Raw genomic sequence first — 22090 nt, forward strand, 5'->3', positions numbered from 1 at the left:
AGCATCCACTCAAAGCCAAACCACCTGAGGCTGGGAGTGGGAGATGGGAGAGGGAGCTTGAAACCTAAAGAAGGAGATTGTCTGTGAAGCAGACCTTACAGGATGGAAAATGTGGTGGTAAACTTCAAAAATGTATACTAGAAACTTTCTTTGGTAATGATATCCCTTGATGATGCTTAGTGCTTCTGTACCAGAGACAAATTCTTTGTATGTCTAATCACACTTGGCCAAGTAAAGTTCAATTCATTTGTGTCTTCTTCACAAATGTCTATAGATGGTATGTGTTATATAAGCCTTTTCACTTTCTGAAAGCAGAGGGGGGAAAAGGGTGGTGTGATATAATGATTATGGTGTTTGATTAGGAACAGGGAGACCTGGCTTTTAGTTCACTCTCAGCCCTGGAGCCTTCTTGGGTGACTTTGGGTCAAATAATCATTCTCAGCCCAATCTAACTTCCAAGGTTCTATTGTTGGGAAAAACGGAAGGAGCAAGTGCAACATATACCCTCTTCAATTCCTGAAGGAAAGATGTTAGCAGTCTAATAAATAATTAAATGTGATCCAGACACCACATGAACCAGTGTAGGAAAACAATTGAACAAGTAACCAAAGTGATATTGTTAACAATAGAAGTTTGGGATGAGGAGTCTTAAAGGTTATAGCAATGTTAATATTTTTAATACTGTACTTCGGTAGTGTTTGACAATGATTGAAGGCAAAAGAAGAAGGGGATGTCAGAGAATAAGGTGGCTGGATGGACTCACTGAAGCAGTTGGTGTGAGCTTAAATGGTCTCCGGGTGATGGTAGAGGACAGGAAGGCCTGGAGGAAAGTTGTCCATGGGGTCATGATGGGTCGGACATGACTTCGCAACAAACAACAAGTGTTTGACTTACTTAACTGACCTGATTTTACAAAATGTTTTGTAGCGGTTGTTAAAGAAAAGCAGCAGTCGTGAAGTGAACTCATTTTCCACTATGGGCAGGGTTTTTTTGCAGGAAATCAGAAGTAAATGCCGGTTTCTGGCAAAAAAAAAAAGATAAATTGTGACTGTGGGATGTTGCAAAACACTGTAAATGTGGGCTGCTTGCCTAGTGCCCAATATGTGACCGTATGCCCACAGGGAAGGTCTGGTCATCGGAACTTTGAATCTGAGTTGTAAATGCCTTTTGGAGGGTCTGGCATAACTTCAGAGTCACTAAGCTACTGGTCGTAAATTGAGAATTACCTGTATATCTACCAATATACTGTATTTTCTGAGTATATGTATATGTTATTGTTCAGTGTTGTGAATGGATTGCTTCCAAGTTTGGAAGCTAAAAGGACTGGGTAGATTCTGCTGCTATTAGATCTGAAATAAATAGTAGTTTATCCTTCAGCTCATTCTCCAGCTGTTAGAGTAAAGAACATACACTCAGAATGACATTACATGCTGTATACAGAAAGGATGTCTTCCCCAATTTTTTTTTTCTCATCAGGTTGGTAGTATACATTCTAAACCCTTTCTCTAAGGGTTTCATTTCAAACTCTGGGTTTTTCTGCCAGAGAAGTATGGCTATGGCTTGTTGAGTAGGGAAATTAATAGATTAACCATGTTGTTAAAAAATTTATCTTTGAAGATGATTTCACAAATGAAACAAATTATGTTTGAGTGTGGAGTCTCTTTTATATTACTGTTTGGCTGGGTGAGGAATGAAGCTGTCAAGGTAGGAATCACTGATTCCTTAGGCCATATTAAACAGGCATAAAGTCTAAAGACCATGAAAAGAAAGGGCTTATGTTGAAGATCACAGGAATGATTGAAGACCAAATTGTTCCAGAAAGCAACTGTAGCGTAAGAGCTTGTGCTTAGTGAACGTTTAGCACATGATCATTTATTCTGATTTTGTTGGTTTTATTTTTGTGTGTGTGTGTGGATGTAAGCTATGGAGAGGTGATATATTTTGCAGCAGTATAGAAATATAATAAACTAACAAACAACTGGATTCTTTTTTTCTTTTTCTCCCAAAGAGGTCTAGGGAAACAATTTCCTTACACTTGAAAACTACATATAAAGCCTGGCTACTGTTGGTAGTAGCCAACAGTAATTATTGTCTTGGTGGTAATTAACATCTTCTCCAAGATAGCCCATCCAATTCATTCCCTTGCCATGGCTTCTACCATGGCCTTGAGACAGTTGTTTTGTTCTTTCATCAAGTGTTTTAGAACTATGACTTACTTTAATAATCTAATTTCTAATAGATGCCCAGATTCATGCCATCCTTTTTAGAAAGTTCTGCTTCAACTTTTGCATGTAAAGCTTTATCTTTTCTCTGTTCCTGGATAATAAAACACAGATAACAGATGTGACCTTCAAATAATACTTTTGTTGCTATGTAATTTATCAGCAAAATAATTAGTCTGATCATTTCTCAATGACTAAGTTTACTTATAATATTTTATTTATTTAAAACATTTATATGGCTGCCCATCCGCAACAAATTCTGGGTGGCTCCCAGTATCTACTAAAGTTCATGTTTTCCCTAACAGACTACGGTCCATACCTTCTGCTGAAGACTTTCTGGCTCTTTCAGTGATCAAGATCGCCTGCAAGGCCCCTATTGACCGTCAGGAAAAAAGAGAACATTGGAAGGGAGATGTTGAAGGAATAGACTTGGTGAGGTGGGAACCACTGTTCCCAGACTCAGCCAATCTATTATGTCAACTTTGTTTGGATGCCTCCTAATTTCAAAACCAGGAAGTGGATATTCATATTTCTGTTGACTTGGTAGGATGAAAGGACATAGAAGTATAATACAAACAGAAAGGTGGGGGGGGCAATGGAGAATAAGATATCTGTGTACTAGAGTAGGCATATCTTCTGAATATATAACTGACTGCCCTTATTTTTGTCTGCAGTGAAGCCATTAATTTAACCATTTCTGAATATAAGGCTAAATGTCTATATAGCAATGTGATTTATTATTGTATCTGGTCTGAATCTTGACAGTTTGAACTGTTACGTTTTGAAAGCCTACTAATACAATTACCTACATAATGAGCTGAGGAACAATGGATGCTGACATCCCAGAAATATGCTGACTCTGTGAGAATGTATAAGCTACTTAAGCAACTCTATATTGCAAAATTGCTTTTGTATTGAATATATTTATCTTTTGTTAGATCTTGTGGGACTGGTTAATTTACATGATATTTATCTTTCCATTGTTTTCATCCAAAAGTTATTCTACTTATGAAAAGTTGCTAATTGTTCTTTTTGATAGGGAATACTTTTGTGTTGTTCATGTTTAGTAGACAATGTCCAAAATACAGTTATATCTACTAAAAGCTATTTTAGAAGTTTTTAGTAAGCTTATTTGTCCATTATTAGATTATTCCTAATTCCGATTCTTAGCTGGCTGGTGAATTCTGGGATTTGAAGTTCACACATCATTAAAAATTGAATGATTGAAAATCATTAATCTAGGTGGTATCCTTTAATGAAAAGTTTGTTATGGCTACAGTTATGAAGCTCTTTCTGCTGATTCTCTAGCTTTGTCTCTGATTCCCTAGTAAGTCACATGCTTGAACTTTTCCAGTAACCTTCTCAACAGATACTGTACTCTTAGTGTATTAAGAGGAACTTAACCTTTGTGTATAGTATCATTGGGTTTTGCCAAATAATTTGGTTTAAACTGGTTATTGTGACCCAATTTGTTTGATTTCATGATAGCTGGCAGTCCAAAGTGGACTTTAGTGGTATGTTAACCAGATGTATAATCTACAAATGAAGTCTGAAGCTAGACTGGGGCTACTATAGTAATGTTGTTCTTATTGATAAAATATGCCTTATTCAGAACATCCATTCATCCACCCGTATGTTTTATTACATGTATGTTCTTTTATACTCTATGTGTTCTTCTGATATATCTGGAAATGCCTGATAGCTAAAATTCCTTTTTCTGAGCAGCTTATCTGAAAGCCACAGAAAAACCCTGGTAGTAAACACCTCATTTAAATTATGCTACTTCGTACAAGAGCATTAGCAGAGGATTGCAGGGAGGGAATGAGGTTCAAAAAGCATTGAATAATAATAATAATAATAATAATAATAATAATAATAATAATAATAATAATAATAATAATAATAATAATAATGCAAAAAGGAAATAATAATATTATTATATTATATAATGTTATATTATATAATATTATATTATATATAATATATTATATTATATAATATTATATATTATATTATTATTATTATATAATATATTATATTATTATTATATAATTATAATAATAATTATAAAAAAGGAAAAATAATAATAAAAAAGGAAAAAGGAAAAGCAAAGCTCTGCATGGCCAATACTTGAAAAGTATTGAAGGCAAAGCTGACCAGAAACTAACTTGGAACTGGTTAAGATCAGGAATACTGAAAAAAGAAACAGAAAGTTTTATTTTGGCAGCTCAAGAACAAGCCCTAGCCACAAACATGAAGGCAAAAATTCAACATGTTACCACCAACAGCAAATGCTGCCTCTGTAATGAGAAAGATGAGACAGTCGACCACCTGATCAGTGGGTGCAGCAAAATTTCACAAACTGACTACCTACAACGCCATGACCGCGTTGCTAAGATCATTCACTGGAAATTGTGCCAGAAGTTTGGATTTGAGTATAGCAAAAACCACTGAGAACATCAGGTTGAGAAAGTTTTAGAGAATGAGAAACTCAAGATCTTGTGGGACTTCAGGATTCAGACTGACAGGCACTTGGTCCACAACACACCTGACATAACAATAGTTGAAAAGAAAAAAGTATGGTTCATTGACATTGAAATACCTGGTGATGCACGGATTGAAGATAAGCAGCAAGAAAAAATCACAAAGTACCGGGACTTGCAAATTGAAGTTGAGCGACTATGGAAAAAGAAATCGTGTGTTGTCCCGATTGTAATTGGAGCCCTTGGGGCAATACCCAAAGGGCTACCCCACTATTTAGAAATTCTAAATTTACCAGACTTGAACATTTTGACTCTACAAAAAACCACCTTACTCGGAACAGCTTACATCATCCGACGATACCTTAACAGTTCCTGGTCCTTGGTTAGGACTCGAGCTGCTGAGCTATTAACCAGCCTCAAAGGCTGTGAATCTCACTAAAGATATAATAATAATAATAATAATAATAATAATAATAATAATAATAATACCACCATTGGTTGGCCTAAACATCTGGCTGACTGGGCAACCAACAAAAATACTGTAGTAATATTATATTAAATTCATATCCTGCCCAATTTCTAAAGACTTTGGGAAGAATTATTGTTATGGAACATTCCCTTATTTCAGGTTAAAAAGGAAAACTCTATATGGATACATAGATCATGTGTTTTTTTTCAGTAATTAAGGTTATTGTCTTATCCTTGCACAAAATGGATTGGGTACTGTGATTTGTGTTTTAATCCTTGTATGCCTCCAGGAGTCACTGTTATGAGAGAATGGCCATATAAATAAGGATAATGAATAAATACATAAATCTTCATCTAAGATAAGCATAGTGTGTAGGCAGAACGAACAGTTGGTATTAGGTAATTGCCTCTTCCTTGTTTTGAAGTCAGGCATTGAGTGGGCATTGAGAGAGGGAGTGAATTGAGGGAGGATTGCAAAAGCTTAAAAGTTTTGCATGGAGTTTAGAATCTTGAAATCCAAGCAGGTACACAGATCAAAAACAAATGAAAATTATTCTGTTCCTTTAGAGTACAACTAAGTAGGATTCATGAAAATAATTCATAAAAATTATCTTGCCAGATTTGCAAAAATTTAGAGCCATTTCCGTTTTATTGGACTTCAGATCCTAATCAGAACCTCTTGGGAATGAGCAGCATACAAATTTGGGGAACAAAATACATAAATAACTGTCCATTCATAAACAGTGGATTGTACAGCCAAAGAGATAAAGTTCACAGTAGATGTATGATACTATTCAGTAGAGTAGATAGCATTTTTTGGCATAGTCTTTCCCAGGTTGGGAAAAACTGGTACGATCAAATGAATTATAACACTGTACAGGTAGTCCTCAAATTATAACCACAATCGAGCCCAAAATTTCTATAGCTAAGCAAGATGGTTGTTAAATGAGTTTTACCCCATTTTACAATCTTTCTTGTCATAGTTGTTGTGGATCACTGCAGTTAAGTTAGTAATACACTTGTTAAGTAAATCCGGCTTCCCCAATGATGTTGCTTGTTGGAGGGTTGCAAAAGATGATCACATGATCCCTGCACACTGCAACCGTCATAATACATGCCAGTTGCTAAGCGGCTGTATTTTTAGCACGTGACCATGGAAATGCTGAAATGGTCATAAGTATGAAAAATGGTAATAAGTCACTCCACTGTTGTAACTTCAAACAGTCTCTAAATGAAAGGTTGCAAGTTGAGGACTACCTTTAACTGCAAGGGGAGAGCTAGTTTGATGTGGTTATTTAAGGTTCTGGGCTAGAAACTGGGAGATTCACAGTTCTGGTCCGGTCTTAGGCATAAAGACAGATGGGTGTTCTTGGGCCACTCACTCTCAGATCTAGAAAGATGTAAGCAAACCACTTTTTAAACTATTGCCAAGAAAACCACTTTTAAAATGTTGCCTAAGGAGTCGCTAGGAATCAACACTGACTCAAAGATGCAGAGAGATAGATACAACCACAAACACACTATATGCAAGAGACATTCCAAATTTGGGTGCTGAGTCTTAATTGCTTCTAAAGTTCAGGATTAAAAAGGAGGGTAGAATGATTCCAGGCAAAAAATGTAGTTTCTGCAGAAATAATTAGGTTTGTAAAACTACTTGTAAGCTTGAAGGGAAAGTAACAGCAAAGGCATAAATAATTTATCCCTGCATATAGTAGTATCTTCAGAAAACCTTTTCTCGACTTTTAGATAAACTCTATCTGCATATTTGGAGAGTGAAGATAAAGTTTACAGCAGCAAAATGTCAAATTACATGGAGCAAGGACTCCTATCAGTTCTTGCAGATCCATATGCTTGATGGAGAAAAGGGAGTCATTAAAAGCACTTTGTTATGGCTAGGAGGTGAGACATCATCAGAATATTTTAGGTGTATAGTTTATAGTTTCTGCAGTTTAGCACAGCTGGGACAATCTCTCAGGAATTGAGTTGATTTCTATCCTTTGTGTCCTCTACTCCTTGGTCTGGTAGCTGTCAATTCATTTGTGACTAAAAGATGTAATTTTAAGAAAATAGGTTCCAATCACATATTAAACATTAAACAAATGAAAGTAGAGCAGGGAACTTGAAGTTCAAGCTGCCAATCAACACTTAGTATTTGGGCAGTTGATTGTCATTCTTCTCCGCTATGTTAACAGGCATACAGGTCATTTAACCCTATTTCCACAATGAGGAATTGATCATATTTCTACTTAAAATTATATCAATTAATACATACACATTTCTGTTTTCTCATAATCCTGTGATTATGTACAATAATTGGCCTCTTCATACATTGCTATCAGTTAGATATTTAACATAGAACTTTAATTATTTGGATTAATGCTTGATCATAGGAATAAGCAAAGACTAGCACTTGGCTAACTGCATTGGGGCAGGATGAGAGTAAAAAAATCATGTGTGTGCACTCTGTGTGTGTGTATTTGTGTCCGGGAAGAAAGATAGAAGGATGTGATCTCAGATTTGCAATCTCATCAAGAAAGAGCAAACAAATTAATAGACAAATTAATTATGCAATGGAAATAAATTAATAGAAAGTGAGGAAACTCAGTGTATATTTTAAACTCTTTATACCTTTGGTTTGTAGGCCATGAGATGCTATGAGTCAATGCTATTGAATTCATACCTCAGAGAAGCAGGCTGTAGATAACAATTGTATCTCTAACATTTAAAAAGATGATAAATGTGAAATTCAGGCTGGTTGATAGTCTATCTCTACTTATAGTGTTCTGTTGATATCTCTTTAAAAATATTCTTGTGGCATTGCTTTCATGTTTATATGTGTCTGCAACTTGCTTATTCAGTTAATGAATCACTCAATCACCCAAGACAGCTATCAGAAAGTCCCTAAAATTAAATTGTAGCTATTTATGCCACACATTGAATACAAAAATACTTTTCCAAATAATGCAGTGTGGCACATACTGTTTGGGGTTTCTGTCATGCCATTTTCTGGGACACTTCATGCCATGCCTTCTAATTTTTTGTTATTTTACTTTCTCAGAAAGAGTTAGTTACCAGCCTTTGATCATGGTGTATGCCAAGTTTTCTTAGTGCTGTATTTTTCTGAATAATTTTTACAGATGAAACTTGAGATTTCCCTATTGATATTCCTGTTGTGAATATGCGTGTGCACAAACATGCTGATTTGGCTAGTTAAGCAACAACACCCATAATTTGAACATTGCTAATACTGAGAATGATACTTTTCAGGTCTTCCTTTTGTAGTATGAAAAGATCAGAAACTAGTTTTGTTAGCTTTGCAAGCTGTTTGGTCCTAGGAAATATTTGTAATTTCCTCTGTTTTGTTATGAAAGTTGTGTCTGTGAGGAGATAATCTTTATAATTGATTTGGCATAGCAGCTTTTTTTGTAATAGAAAAACCATTTTCCTGCTCACAAGAAGTTCTTAGAATTCCAATTATGTTTCCTCAGTCCCAAAAGATTAGGGAGTCATCTTCTAGAAGAGTTTTTCAACTTTATGAACTGTAAGAGTTGTGGACTTCAGCTCCCAGAATTCTTCAGCCAAAATGCTGACTGAGGAATTCTGGGTTTGAAATCCATATATGTTACAAATGCCAAGGTTGAGAAACACTGTTTTAGATATTACCTGGATTGGCTGTTGAGCTGATAGTTTTGGAAAGGGAGGAGGCAGAATTGCAAGTTGACAGAGTAATAGAGCAGGCCGTGATTTTTCAGTAAACAAAATACAGTCAATATAAGGAAGGAAACTATAAAGAAAATTAGCTAAACATTATCTCAAGTGTGATTCAGGTCAGACCCACATATATTGCAATGGCCATGTGGGAAAAATTAAGTTGTACTGCAATATAGTTATTTATGTTTGAAACAGAGTGAATACATAGTAAGAGAAATTAGACAAAGCAGAGCTTGAGTTTGGAGTGGATTTGGCATTCTTAATTGTTATTTTGAAGCGTTAGTACTTAATATGTATTTTGGGGTCTTTAATTAGGTTTTCCAAGAGCCCTAACTTGATATAATGTATCAGGTTTAATTTTTCAGTTGGTGTTCATTTTAAAGAATAAAAAAGCAGTTTAATACTGAGAGAAGACTTTTATCTCATCAGTAGGAGCCAGCATTCTCTTTTAATTATAATCCTGCCCTTGAGAGATTGCAGGATGCCAGCAAGAACTGTATTTATTTCTTGCAAAAATAAATCATGGTCTTCTATTTTTCCAATGCCAAGTTGTTTAGCAATTTGGGAAGGGAATTAGTCTATTCAATCTCCATTCCTTTGAAAGACATGTCAGACTTACTTTAATCATTATTGGGCAAAATATTTCCTGGAGAACCTGTTCAGCCAATCTGTATAGGAAGTTGAACTGAAAGAAAGTGGCTCCTTGTGTGAAAAAAAATTGAATCACGATGAGTACTAATTCATTGGCTAAGGGCCATACTAATGCTTTTAAATATATTTACGGTAGGAAGAAAAAAAACCTTAACATTACAGTACATATTCCTTTTATTTCTATTTTCCCCATAGTATTATGCTGATCTATTAAATCTCACTAATTATACAGAAAATGAAGAATATTATATTAATAGTATGAACATAATAAATATGTTTATTAAATAAAATAAAGGTAATAAACATAAATGACAAAAAATAAAAGTCTTATACAATGAAATAGAGTTAAGTGGCAAGCAGAGCAATGAAATAGGGCCATCTCACTTAACCGCTTAGCTAGCCAAGATTTTATCAACCAGTACACCAATATATGGTTTTATTACTAGGTTGATAGTATCTGTTTCGAGGACATATCTAGCATGATATAATCTGGGAAGCCCATCCTCCAAGACCTGCCTAAATCCTGTTTTTCTTCTCTCTTATGATGAACAGAGAGCTATTTCTTTCCTTCACTCTTTTTTCTTTCTTGCTTTTTCTTCTCTTTCACCTTGCCTGGCACAGTCCCTCCCTCCCTTTTCCTGACAGAAAGACTCTCATTAACTTGACCCTCTTCCTTGACCGTGCTTTCTTCTCTCCCCAGAACAACATCAGCTTTGTGGCCCTCCTTCCCTGGCAATGCCTTGCCTCCCTGCTGCCCTGCCTGGGGAGCTGAGTGAATCTACAATTCCATGGATTGTGGGAGTGGAGAGGTGTCCATGGACAGTGCTGCTCATTTTCTGAGCTGCCTTTGGAAAGTGGCCTTGGGTGTCTCAGAAAAGGCCTTGGAGGGCTGCATGTGGCCTACAAGCTATGGCTTTGTGACTTCTGCTATAACAGTGTTTTTCAAACTTAGCAAGGCTCCAGCATGCTGGTTGGAGAATTCTGGGAATTGTAGTCCACCAATCTTGAAATTGCCATGGTTGAGTCTTTGGCTCTTTCAAAAGCAATACTTCTGCAATTTTCAAACCAGCGCGTAAATCAGACAGAATGAAAGTGGGACAACAGTGAACAAGCAACATTGTTTTTAATGTATGTTTAAATAATGTTTAGCTTCATGTTCCAAAATCCCTCTGTTAACAGTACTGCATTCACAAAACACTTCTCCCAAATGCTTTTGAAGCTTTGAATCAATCTTCTTCCAACAGAAACAGCTACATTGGAATCTGTTTCTGATCTAGGTGAAAGTGAATGAAATATTGACTATCATGTTGCAGAAGACTACAGTGTTAAACTATCAGAAGCCTCAAATGGAAATATTTATGAGAAAAAGCTAGAAAGTTTGGGACTTTAGTTTTGAAGAAAGGCAACTGTGGGGGACATGATTGAAATATATAAAATTATAGATAGCATGAAGAAAGTTAGAAAAGTTTTTTCCCCTTCTTTTCAAATATTAGGACCAGAGATCATTCAATTAAGCTAATTAGATTTTGAACAGATGAAAGAAAGCATTCCTTTACTTAGCATAGAATTCATACATGGAATTTTATGATCAAACAGTACCTATGTCTAAAGGAAATTGGATTAACGTAGGGGAAACAGTTTTATCAAGGGCAACTGGTTTGAAGATGCAATATTGTCTCTGGATTGAGGCTGGGATGACTCCAAATACCAATTTAGCAGTGGAACAGTGGTAGGAGAGATGTGTGTGTGTGTATGTGTCCTGCTTGCAAGCACTGAGGCATCTGGATGGCAATTGCCAGAAGCGACACTGGACTAAGATGGGCCCCTGTCAGAACAAACAGGGCTGTCCTTACATTCTTAGGATATGAATATATATTGACATTACAAAGAACATAACCTAGCTGTCATTTTTTTCCTTTGGTGTGTAAGGGGAAAAGCCTTGGAAACTAAGAGAAGATCTTCCATCATAACTGAATAGTTAAATAGATAAACTGAAACTTTATCTATTTCTATCAGTGAAGTTTCTTCCATAAATAGAAACAAGAAGATGCATAATTCTCTTTCTACTACCAGCTTTTATGTGTCCTTATAACTTCCCATTTTGAGTGTGCAAACAGGAAGAGGCCTACAGACAGAATGGGTAAAATTGCATTTGGACCCTTAAGGATCATTACGGAACTCTTAGTCTGAAGCAGAACATAAATACTGTATATCAATGCATTACCAAATTTCTTTCCCTGGTTGCATTTGCTGAGACACTTACAGGAATCTTTTGAAAAGTGAATGTATTAAGCAGTTTGCAGTTTCCTTTTCGCATTGAAAGGATTACAGTATAGACAATATATATTAAAATTGGCCTTTTCTTGTACAATATAATATCTTAGATATGTTTTGCATGAGATGTACATTTTTAATGTCTCTCTCTCTCATCTATATATATATATAAAAGCGAAAACCACTTAGGCCGCGATCACAAAATCTCCAGAACTATAAAGCCTACAAACTTGAAATTTGGCACGTATGTTCCACTTGGCTTCTAGATGCTCACTAAGAAAGAATTTTTCAAAATGACCATCAGATCATTAGTATTTCTTATATTATTATTAACACGCTCTGATGCTAATTAGTTAGACATTCTACTCCCCCTCCCAACCTGAAAATAACTCTGCAAAGAATGGGATAGGATAGGAGAGGCTTCTGTGGGGCAAGCCTGAGGGAGAGAAAGATGAGAGGAAAAGAGATCATAATTACCCATTAATTTTCAAGCTGTAAGTGTCGATTTATCAAACCCAATCACATAGTTTCGCAACGGAGCACGAGTATTCAGCTAATATGTGTGTGTGTATGTGTTTGTGTATGTGTATATGTGCGTATGTATACACATACACACACACACTATGTATACACTTCTGCCAGCAGAGAGGGCATACTGTGAATCCCGACAGTCATTAAACTCTGATTATTGGGATCCAGAACAGCCTTCTCTGCTGTAGCATCTTTCTTTTGGATCATCCTACCCTCCAAGGTGATATCTTTGTCCATCCTTCTACCCTTCTGTTAGAGCCTGAAGACCTAGCTCTGCTGGTTGGCTGGGGACCCAATGGGGTAGAACCACACTGGTGGTGGCTACTAGGTTGTTAGCAAACCCCACCTCCCTCCTCATTCCCTGCTTCTCCTCTCACCCATCTTTTATCCTATTGTTTTATGCTCATTGTTTTCTTTTTCATTGTTTATTGTATTGTTTTATTACTTTGCTACTGTTACATTTACAAATCTTTTCATTTCCATTTTTATTGTTGTGAGCTACCTAGAATAGCCCAATGGAGAGATAGGTGACATAAATTTAATAAATAATAATAATGTAGGACTATCAAACAGCCACATCTGCTTGATAGGGGGATTAAAAATGCCAAATCCAGTATAAACATCTGGCTGACTTGGCAAAATAATAATCATAATCATCATCATCATCAGAATATAAAGATAAGGGTGAATTTGATTCTTTTCAGGCTGTACTTCTCATTACTGTGATGAGCTTCAGGATATGAGATAAAGAAGGATTGTAGAACAGTATCTGGCAAATGAAGACCTCCAACAAACATTGTGGGAGTTAATGATTTGTAGGCTTAGTTGGTATTAGTTGGTATGTTAGTTGGAGGCATGTTTGTTTCCAAAAAATTAAATGTGACACAAAGTTCATTTCAGAATTTGAATTTGTCTTCCAAAGCCAGAAGATGGGAGTAACTTGGTACCTGTGAACACTTTTCTCATTACTCTTTCCTTGTATGTTTCTAAAAGGTACTGTGTTTTTTAGCTTGCTGACCTTCAATTTTGTTTTAGTCTGCTGTTGTGAAAGAACTTGGGACAATAACAAACAAAGTTACCACCGAAAATAATACGAACAGGCATTCTGATTCCATATGTAAAGTGCAGCCTGTGGAAACAGCTTTGATTTTGCTTTGTTCAGGGTAAGAGTAATTCAATATCAGGCACCTTGGATAGTAGTCTCAAATGTTTGGAGACCATGATAATCTGTTGAAGCCTCCCTGAGTCTTCAGAGAGGGACAGCATATAAATTGAATTAATTAAATTAAATTAAATTAAATTTCCAGTTTCCTTTGTCAGAAGTCTATAGTTGGGGGGAAAAAACCAAATGGATCTGAAATAAAATGCTTCAGTATATGATTGTTTCTAATGAAGAAGTAAACCTGTTTAGCTGATCAGTTTTAGTCAGCATTAGTCCCTGACTATATATGTATATATACTGTAGTTGTAAGCATTGCTGAATGTTTATTTATCTATTTTCACACAGTTCTTGCTTTTGTTAACTATATCGGCCCTGAAGGAATTCATGCAATTCTTCCTGTTTTTCAATTACAGAATTTATGTAATTGTAATTTTTATTAAAAATGCAAGTTTAAGAATTGTTTTATAGATTGTTTATATTTATGCAGATCGGTCATATAGAGCAGTGGCCCCCAACCTTTTGGGCACCAGGGACTGGATCCGTGGAGAAAGGTTTTTCCATGGACCGGCGGGGGCGCAGTTTTGCGTGCTGCCTGCATCCCACAGATAGGGCTTCATTTGTTTGCATGGACTGGTTGCTGGCATGCTGCAGGCCAGTGCCGGTCCAAGGACTGGGGGTTGGGAACCCCTGATATAGAGCGTCAGTAGCTGGCAGTACCTGATAGACCTTATCTTGAATCAGAAACTAGTTAAGTCAATCCTGATTAATATTTGGGTGGGACAAGTTAGGAAATAGCAGGACTGTAAGTTGGACTTAGAAATAGCCAGGGAGCAGCAACTAATTCCATATTATTGACAAAAACCCTACTTATTCCATATCCATGAAGTCATTAGGACTCAACCAGTGGTGGGTTGCCCACAGTTCGGACCGGTAGTAAAACCGGCGGGAGGCTCCGCCCACTGACCTGGACATCATCATAGGTGAACTGCGCATGCGGGCGTGATGCAAACTGGTAGTAAAGGTAAGTAGAACCACCCCTGGACTCAACCTTTAGAATGAAAGAGATAACACTACAGTGGTTATTATTTCTAATGACTCTTCCAGAAGCTTTCTGTTTTCAATGGTTTGCTTGTTTATTTTTCACATTTCTGAACTGCACAACTCCCTCAAAGGGGTCTCTGAGCATTATGCTTCCCCGGGATCCCCATTCTTGCAATATATTTTAGAACAGCTTTTCAAGGATTTTTGGGAGAAAGAAAAACAGCAACATGCAAAGCCACATTTTGTTAAAGGTTACAATCAAGTCCCATTATAAATTTAAACTTCATTTTCTAAACATGTGTTTGAATTTGTTGATCTAAAACAGGGGTATCAAACTCACATCATCATGGTGGCATCACGTGACATATCGGGACTTTCCCCTTCACTAAACTGGGTGTGGGCATGGCCAGCGCGTGAAACATCCGGCCCATGGGCCAGGAGTTTGACAGGAGTTTGACAGCCCTGGTCTAAAAGCTTTCTGAGTTCACTCAACCTGAAATGGATGGCTATATTAAATCTTAACAAAGATGATGATGATAGCATGTTGGGAATTTATGGTTATTGTGGAGCCACATTCTGAGATGGGATGATATTCTATACTGTGGCTGGTTCAGTTTTCTATTGCCTTCAAACTAGGTGATTGTCAGTAATAAAAGCAATGGACCCAAAAGACAATTTTTTTGATTGGCTGCAAATGAAACTGCGGCTATTGAAACTATTATTGCATCTTACATATTTGAGAGAGAAAGTGAATGAGCACATGTGTTGATTATAATACAGTTAAAATGAGGAGAGGGTAAGGGATTTGACATGGAGTTCCAGGCAGTCAGAAAGCTATTGATAGCTCTCTTGTTCCTCCTGTAGAAAAAATGTTGCTTATTATATATATTTTTAATCCTTTGAAGAATTTTCCTAATGAGGCATGTCCTCTTCATTTTGTTCTGTTTCCCTTTTAAAGGGTTTATTTACCAAACAATTTTACGGGGGAGCAGAAAGAAAACACATAATCTCTTTTTTCCCCCAAACGCCATCACCCTGCTAAACAAATAATTCCCTCAACACTGTCCAACTATTCACTAAGTCTGCATTACTATTAATCTTCTTGTGGTTTCTATCACCCATCTCCTCCCACTTATGACTGTATGACTGTAACTTTGTTGCTTGTATCCTTATGATTTATATTGATTGTTTCCTAGTATGATTTGATTGCTTATTTGTACCCTATGACTATCATTAAATGTTGTACCTTATAATTCTTGATGAATATATCTTGTCTTTTATGTACATTGAGAGCATATGCACCAAAGACAAATTCCTTGTGTCATACAATCATACTTGACCAATAAACAATTCAATTCAGTTCAGTTCAGTTCAGTTCAGTTCAGCTCTACTCTACTCTATTTTGTTTCTTTCATCTATTCAATAACACACACTCCAAAAGCAAATGAACTGTCACTCCCTGAGGGATTTCTTTTATTGATGTCATTCCAAAATCAGATAATTCTGTGTAGGCCAGAGTTATCCAAGATAGTGATCTCCAGGTATTTTGGACCACAACCTTGTGAATTCTAATCCAATGTATCTGCAAGATGCCATGTTAAAGAAAGATAATATACCTTATATAGTGTCTTAAAATGGGTTCCCTGCCTGCCTTCTTGTTTGTGATCCTCTTTCTTGGCAACCCCAGAAATTCCCCAAGAAAAATAAATTCATTGATGTTTGATCTTGGAAGTTTTTGGAAAGAATGCCAAGTACTTGTTCACTTAGAATTGGCATGCATAAACATTGCTTTGTAAGGTTTTTGTACCTTTATCATTCCTGCTAAGGTTTCCTCATTTTGTGAGTTGTTATAGTATTTGGTCTCATAGAACTATGCAGTGATAAATTGAAGGAAGTTTTATATATATATATATATATATATGTATGTATGTACACACACACACACACTCACACAATAATTTCTTAAGATTGTTAATAGATTTAAGATCGTTACCTTTTAGACATTTAAAATAAAGATATAAATATAAGTTTCCATAAATACAGTGATACTAGTAAAATTCAAAATTATATGAAATGTATTGATGTTATTATTAGAAAGATTAGAGGCAATATCACAATGATATTTAACTACAACTATAACATATTATACAATATCATTTGAAAACATATTAGGTATTCTATTAAGGCACTTGCATATTTAAGAAGTGACATATTATTTGTATTTTTTATGTTTAGCTTGGCATTGCAGCTGGTTTCCTCCTACCCCCAGTTCTGGTTCCCGATTTGGAGCAGAAGGAGGAGTTGGCTTACCATATTGGCATCATGTTTTTTATCACAGCGGGTGTGGCAACAGCACTTTTCATCTTAGTTGTGTTTGGTAAGTGAAAATAGTTAAATGTATTAATAGTTAAAGATTGGGCATAGGCACCAGCTAAGATCGGTGCTGAATTGCTGGACTATCAGTTCCAGACTTGGGAGTTATACAGATCTTGAGATCTTTATATTCCTTGTAGACAGCTGGTCATTTGCATCCTCTTAGAGGGTCGTTGAAGCACTTGGAGGTTTATCTGTGTCCTCAGGGTCACCTGAGTAGTGGTGAGTACCCTGAGGACACAGATAAACCTCCAAGTGCTTCAAGGATGCAAATGACCAGCGGTCTGCAAGGAATATACATCCTTCGATTCCCCACTATCCTGTCAGAACTGAAGAAGCTTCTTGGATGAGAAGTGAAATGTCTTCAAAGAAAAAACCAGAAAGCCCAATTGCCTCCTGAAAAAGCACCTTTGGGACAACCATGATCTGGATGACTGAGAATCTCTACAGATTTATTTTATGCCAAGTATGGTTTGTTTGTTTTAACTTGGTACGATGTGTAAATCCCCCCATTATTCTTTAGTGTTATTTGCAAATTGCACTACTACAGATGTTCAATAAATGATGGTTAAAAAGTTTGGCTTAAAATGGTTGAGTACCTATACTTTATTTTCAGTTGCCTTTTATTTTAATTTATTTTAATCCACAGTTACTCATTTCTGGTTCTGTCTTTTTTTCTTTAGTGTTTCAGGAAAAGCCTCCATATCCTCCAAGTCCAGCCCAGGCTGTGATTAAGGCAGCAGCTCCAGAGGAATATTCCTATCTGAAATCCATCGTCCGGTTATTTTCTAACGTTAACTTTGTGCTGTTGATAATCACTTATGGTAAGATCTCTTGATTGGAAGGATCATATAACATGCCACTTTTTTCATGTTTGTTTGTGTTATTTCATCTACCTGCCAGCATCTTAGTTTACAAATAAGGCATTAAACAGTTCCCAAATAGGATGTTCCTTAAACAAATGTATTTCTTCTCAAAAGAAGTTCAAGATATGAAAATTACTCTAAAACACTTGCATATCAAAGCATCAGTTTTACCAAGGCAATCTGCTGTTTAATTTGTTAATTTGAAGAGGAGACAATTCAGTTCCTCAAATGCGATTAGTCATTTAGCTTTTTTCTTCTCTTGCCTCTGTGGAGAATAAAGCCTCTGTCTTTATTACCGTAAGTAATGTTTTTGCAGATAGCTTTTCAGTGTTCACAGGTGCAGTTAAATAGTGTAGCTTTAAATATTCATTTACAATAACACCACATTTTCACAATTGCACTCTGGAACTACTCCTTCATAAAAAACATCCTTGTTACATCCAAATCAGTATTCATATTGTATTTCATTTCACTTTAGATAGGGAGAAATTGTAATGTATAGATAAAATGCCCTGAGAATACTGATTTGGATGTATTCTGGTAGCTTATTTTGTTTATTAAAATGAGTGATATTTATATTTCATTTTACTTGCTTCTGGTTCCTTTCAACAATTTTCTACTCTTCTTCATTTATATTAATAGTTGTTAAATCTTATTTCAACTCATCTTGTTTCTTAGTCTTTGGACTTAATTATTGGCTCTTTCTATTCTTACTGAATCTATCTCCTATCTCCACTCTGTATTTTTGGGTTTTCTCCATTCTTTATCACTTAAAAAATATTATTCTTCCCATTGCTGCTTTTTTAAATCATTTTAAAAAAATAATTATTCCTTTTTACTGAAAAAAAGAAATATACAATCAATGCTAATCCTTGTTTTCTTATCTTTTGCTTGTTATACCATTTTATGATCACCAAGTTTAAAACTTTTACTGTCAAATCTGTAGAAACTTTTATAGCTCACTATTTTAAAACAGCAACTGTGAGAACAAAACCAAATCCTGTTTACCATCTAGAATATTTTAGGATGTTTGACAATTTTCCTTGACTATTGATAATGGAAGCACGTTTGTCCCAGAATTCGCCCCTGGGATGGTTTATATCTGTTGCCTTATCATTTAGATTGTTTCCATTTATATTTGGTCTGAAAACGGGAAATTCAGGAATAACATTAATATGCAGCATTCAAAACTGCAACAGACTTGATATTTGACATATCTAAACACATAAAACTGCAGTCAATGTATTGAATTTGTCTGATAGTGACACTTTTGGAAGTGAATATGTATTTTTTTGTTTTAAGAAAACTGTGGAAATTATATAATTATAAATAAAAACTACCTTCCTGACCATTATCTCTTGTGGGACTGCAACTGTGTATGAGTACCTTATGTCCTCAGACACACTGTTTCATTGCATCTCAGCTCTAAAGGTAGCTTACTTGACATTTTATCTTGAAACGGAGGAATTTTGTTTAGGTCTCTGAAAAGGCAGCTCTTCTGAGATTTCTGTTGTTTTTATTGTTGGTTATGTTGCCTAGCACAATATGAACGAATTGATGGATGTTTTTTTTCTGCATAAAAACATTGGCATTACTGTATCTGCATAGTAGCCCCTTAATCCAGGGGTAAAATGTAAAATTTGTTACTACCGGTTCTGTGGGCGTAGCTTGGTAGTGTTGGGGTAATGCGACTGGGTGGGCGTGGCCAACTTTTTTTTAAAAAAACTTTTCAAAGCATTTTTTCTAATGTTTTGAAAAGCCTCTGCTGATCAGGCAACTCAGCTGGGATCGTCATAGAGGCTTTTTAAAAAATACCTCTCTGCTGATCAGACAACTCAGCTGGGATCGTCAGAGACTTTTCAAAGCATTTTTTAATCACCTCTTCAGCCAAGACGTTGCAAAAAAAAAAATGCTTTGAAAAGCCTCTGATGATCCCAGCTGAGCCGCGCGATCATCAGAGGCTTTTTTTTTTCTTTTAAAAGCATTTTTTATCGGAAGAGGTTGTAGAAAAAATGCTTTTAAAAGTAAAAAAAAAAGCCTCTGATGATCATGCAGCTCAGCTGGGCCTGTGGGAGGCGCAGTGATTTTTGCTACCGGTTCTCCGAACTACTTGCCGCCATCGCTACCAGATTGGGCAATCCGGTCTGAACCGGGAGCATTTCACCCCTGCCTTATTCCTTATATAAATTATTCAAATATCTTATTAAATCAGGCAGTGATTTATTCTGATTGCCACATTTAGCACATCTTTAAAGGAAACATTGATTGGTTCTGGCATAGCAGTGTCTGCAGGGGTCATCAAATAGGCAAGATGGTTGTTGCAACATCACTGCCCAGTTCTGCCCTTTTTGTGCATTGTCAACTTGACAATGCAAAGTGGCAGGACTTTGATTACAACACCACAACTGCCACCTTGCCTGTTTTGGATGCCACTGTTTTGGAGTGTCTTTTTAAAAAAAAAATTATTGGGTAAGTATGCCCTATCTGAGCTGTAAAAATGTAGACATCCAGTGCATAGCAGGAAAGATATCCAGTGCATAGCGTACAAAATTCTCTATCTTAATGTTCCCGTCTAGTAACCTGAAATTTTGCAATTTAAATATGCTAAACCCAATTTTGATAGCTGTTGGCAGTTGGGTTTCTGCATACTTCTGCATATATCAATACTTGTAGTTATGATTACTGCTTTGTGTAATTGACACTGTTATATAGAAAAAGGCAAAATCTGTATTTTAAGATCATAATGATCCAAAACATTATAAAAGCTTTCAGGTTCATCAACTTAGATGTTCAAACTAACTACAGCAGAGAGATCAGTAAAGAGCATGAAAATCCAAAACTCAGGTGAGATCCTTCAGTAATAAAGCCTGCAATTCAGAGTAAATATAAGGCTGATGTCTATGGAGATTCATGGTTGTCCCAAAGATGCTTTTTCAAGAAGCAACTGGACTTTCTGGTTTTTCTTTGAAAACGTTTCACTTCTCATCCAAGAAGTGAAACGTCTTCAAAGAAAAACCAGAATGTCCAGTTGCTTCTTGAAAAAGCACCTTTGGGATCTCAAGCTGATAATAGTAGACTGAACACATTTGTTAGTGTCATTGGTATCAGGTTCTATTTAATATCTACGAACAAAGATATCTATTGTTCCCTGTTAGTTCTGAAAACATAAAGAGCATATTTATAGACTCTATTAGAATGGCAAAGGACTTTACAAGTCCTCAATTTCTGCTCATTTTCTGGGTCATTTGCCTCAAGGGTCATTTGCTTCAAAGGTTTTTTCCCTCTGAGAAGTTTTGTTTTAAAAAAAAAAAAGAGAAACAGTGCAAAGGGCAAATCTTTTGGTTGTCTCAATGTCTAAGATGGTTTCTAGGAATGTGTACTGTCAGCTCTCTGCTTGCCTTATCATTCTCTGTTGTTTGATCAAAGAGACTGATTACCAGAGGCTTTTCAAGTACATATAACAATATTAGAAATTTCCTGTCATGTCATCTGAACTTGGTCCTTTCCTCCCTTCCTCCCTGCCTCCAGTAAACTTTGAATTATTTGTACATCTTTATTTATTTATTTATTTTTTAAATACTTTATTGAATTTTCCAATTTTTAAAAAGACAATGTACAATCACAATCTTGATCCGAGGTGCAGTGTTTACACATTTCATAGATCAAACATTAGGTGAATTCCATCCATAACTATACAATATACAGTTCTATACAATTCTCTACATTTCTATACAATTAAGTCCATTTCGGGTGTCTAACAAATCATAGCCTATTATCATATTTTTATCCTATTCTTTAACCAGTTATACCAAATTCCCCATACTTCGTAGTACTTAGAGTTCTCTTCATTTTTTAGCTCGCTCGTCAATTTAGCCATCTCTGCGCACTCTAGAATTTTATTTACTAATGTTTCTTCAGAGGGGGTAGAGTTGGATTTCCAGAGTTTCGCAAAGGCTAATCTAGACGCAGTAATAATTTGAATTGCCAGTTGGGTTTTATTGTTGTCGAGACCATCTTCAATCATACCTAAGAGGAAGGATTCCGGGGCCAGGGCTATCTCCTGTCCCATTATTTCCGAGAGCCAGAGTCGAATCTTTAACCAAAACTTTTTGGTCTCAGGGCAGGTCCACCACAGATGATAAAAGGTGCCGACCGTCTTTCCACATTTCCAACATAAAGCAGAGGAATTTGGAAATATTTTGGCCAGCCTGTCCGGGGCTAGGTACCACCTATGCAACATTTTGTAGTGATTTTCCCTGAATGTTACCGATTTCGTTATTTTGAAATTTCTGTTCCAAGCTATCTCCC

At 36.1% G+C, this 22090-nt stretch overlaps 1 protein-coding gene across 2 annotated transcripts in view; it reads left to right on the forward strand.

The window, feature by feature from the left end:
* FLVCR2 (FLVCR choline and putative heme transporter 2) overlaps positions 1-22090 on the forward strand; it is a 51490-nt gene that overhangs the window by 999 nt on the left and 28401 nt on the right. For both annotated transcript variants that reach the window (XM_070940968.1, XM_070940978.1), the window contains exons 2-3: positions 16779-16920; positions 17600-17740. In XM_070940968.1, the coding sequence (XP_070797069.1) occupies positions 16779-16920; positions 17600-17740 (283 nt within the window). The remainder of the gene's footprint in view (positions 1-16778; positions 16921-17599; positions 17741-22090) is intronic.

The sequence above is a fragment of the Pituophis catenifer genome, unplaced genomic scaffold, assembly GCF_029215685.1.
Source record: "Pituophis catenifer annectens isolate HBS135680 unplaced genomic scaffold, rPitCat1.0.hap2 SCAF_1, whole genome shotgun sequence".
Taxonomy (NCBI): Eukaryota; Metazoa; Chordata; class Lepidosauria; order Squamata; family Colubridae; genus Pituophis; species Pituophis catenifer.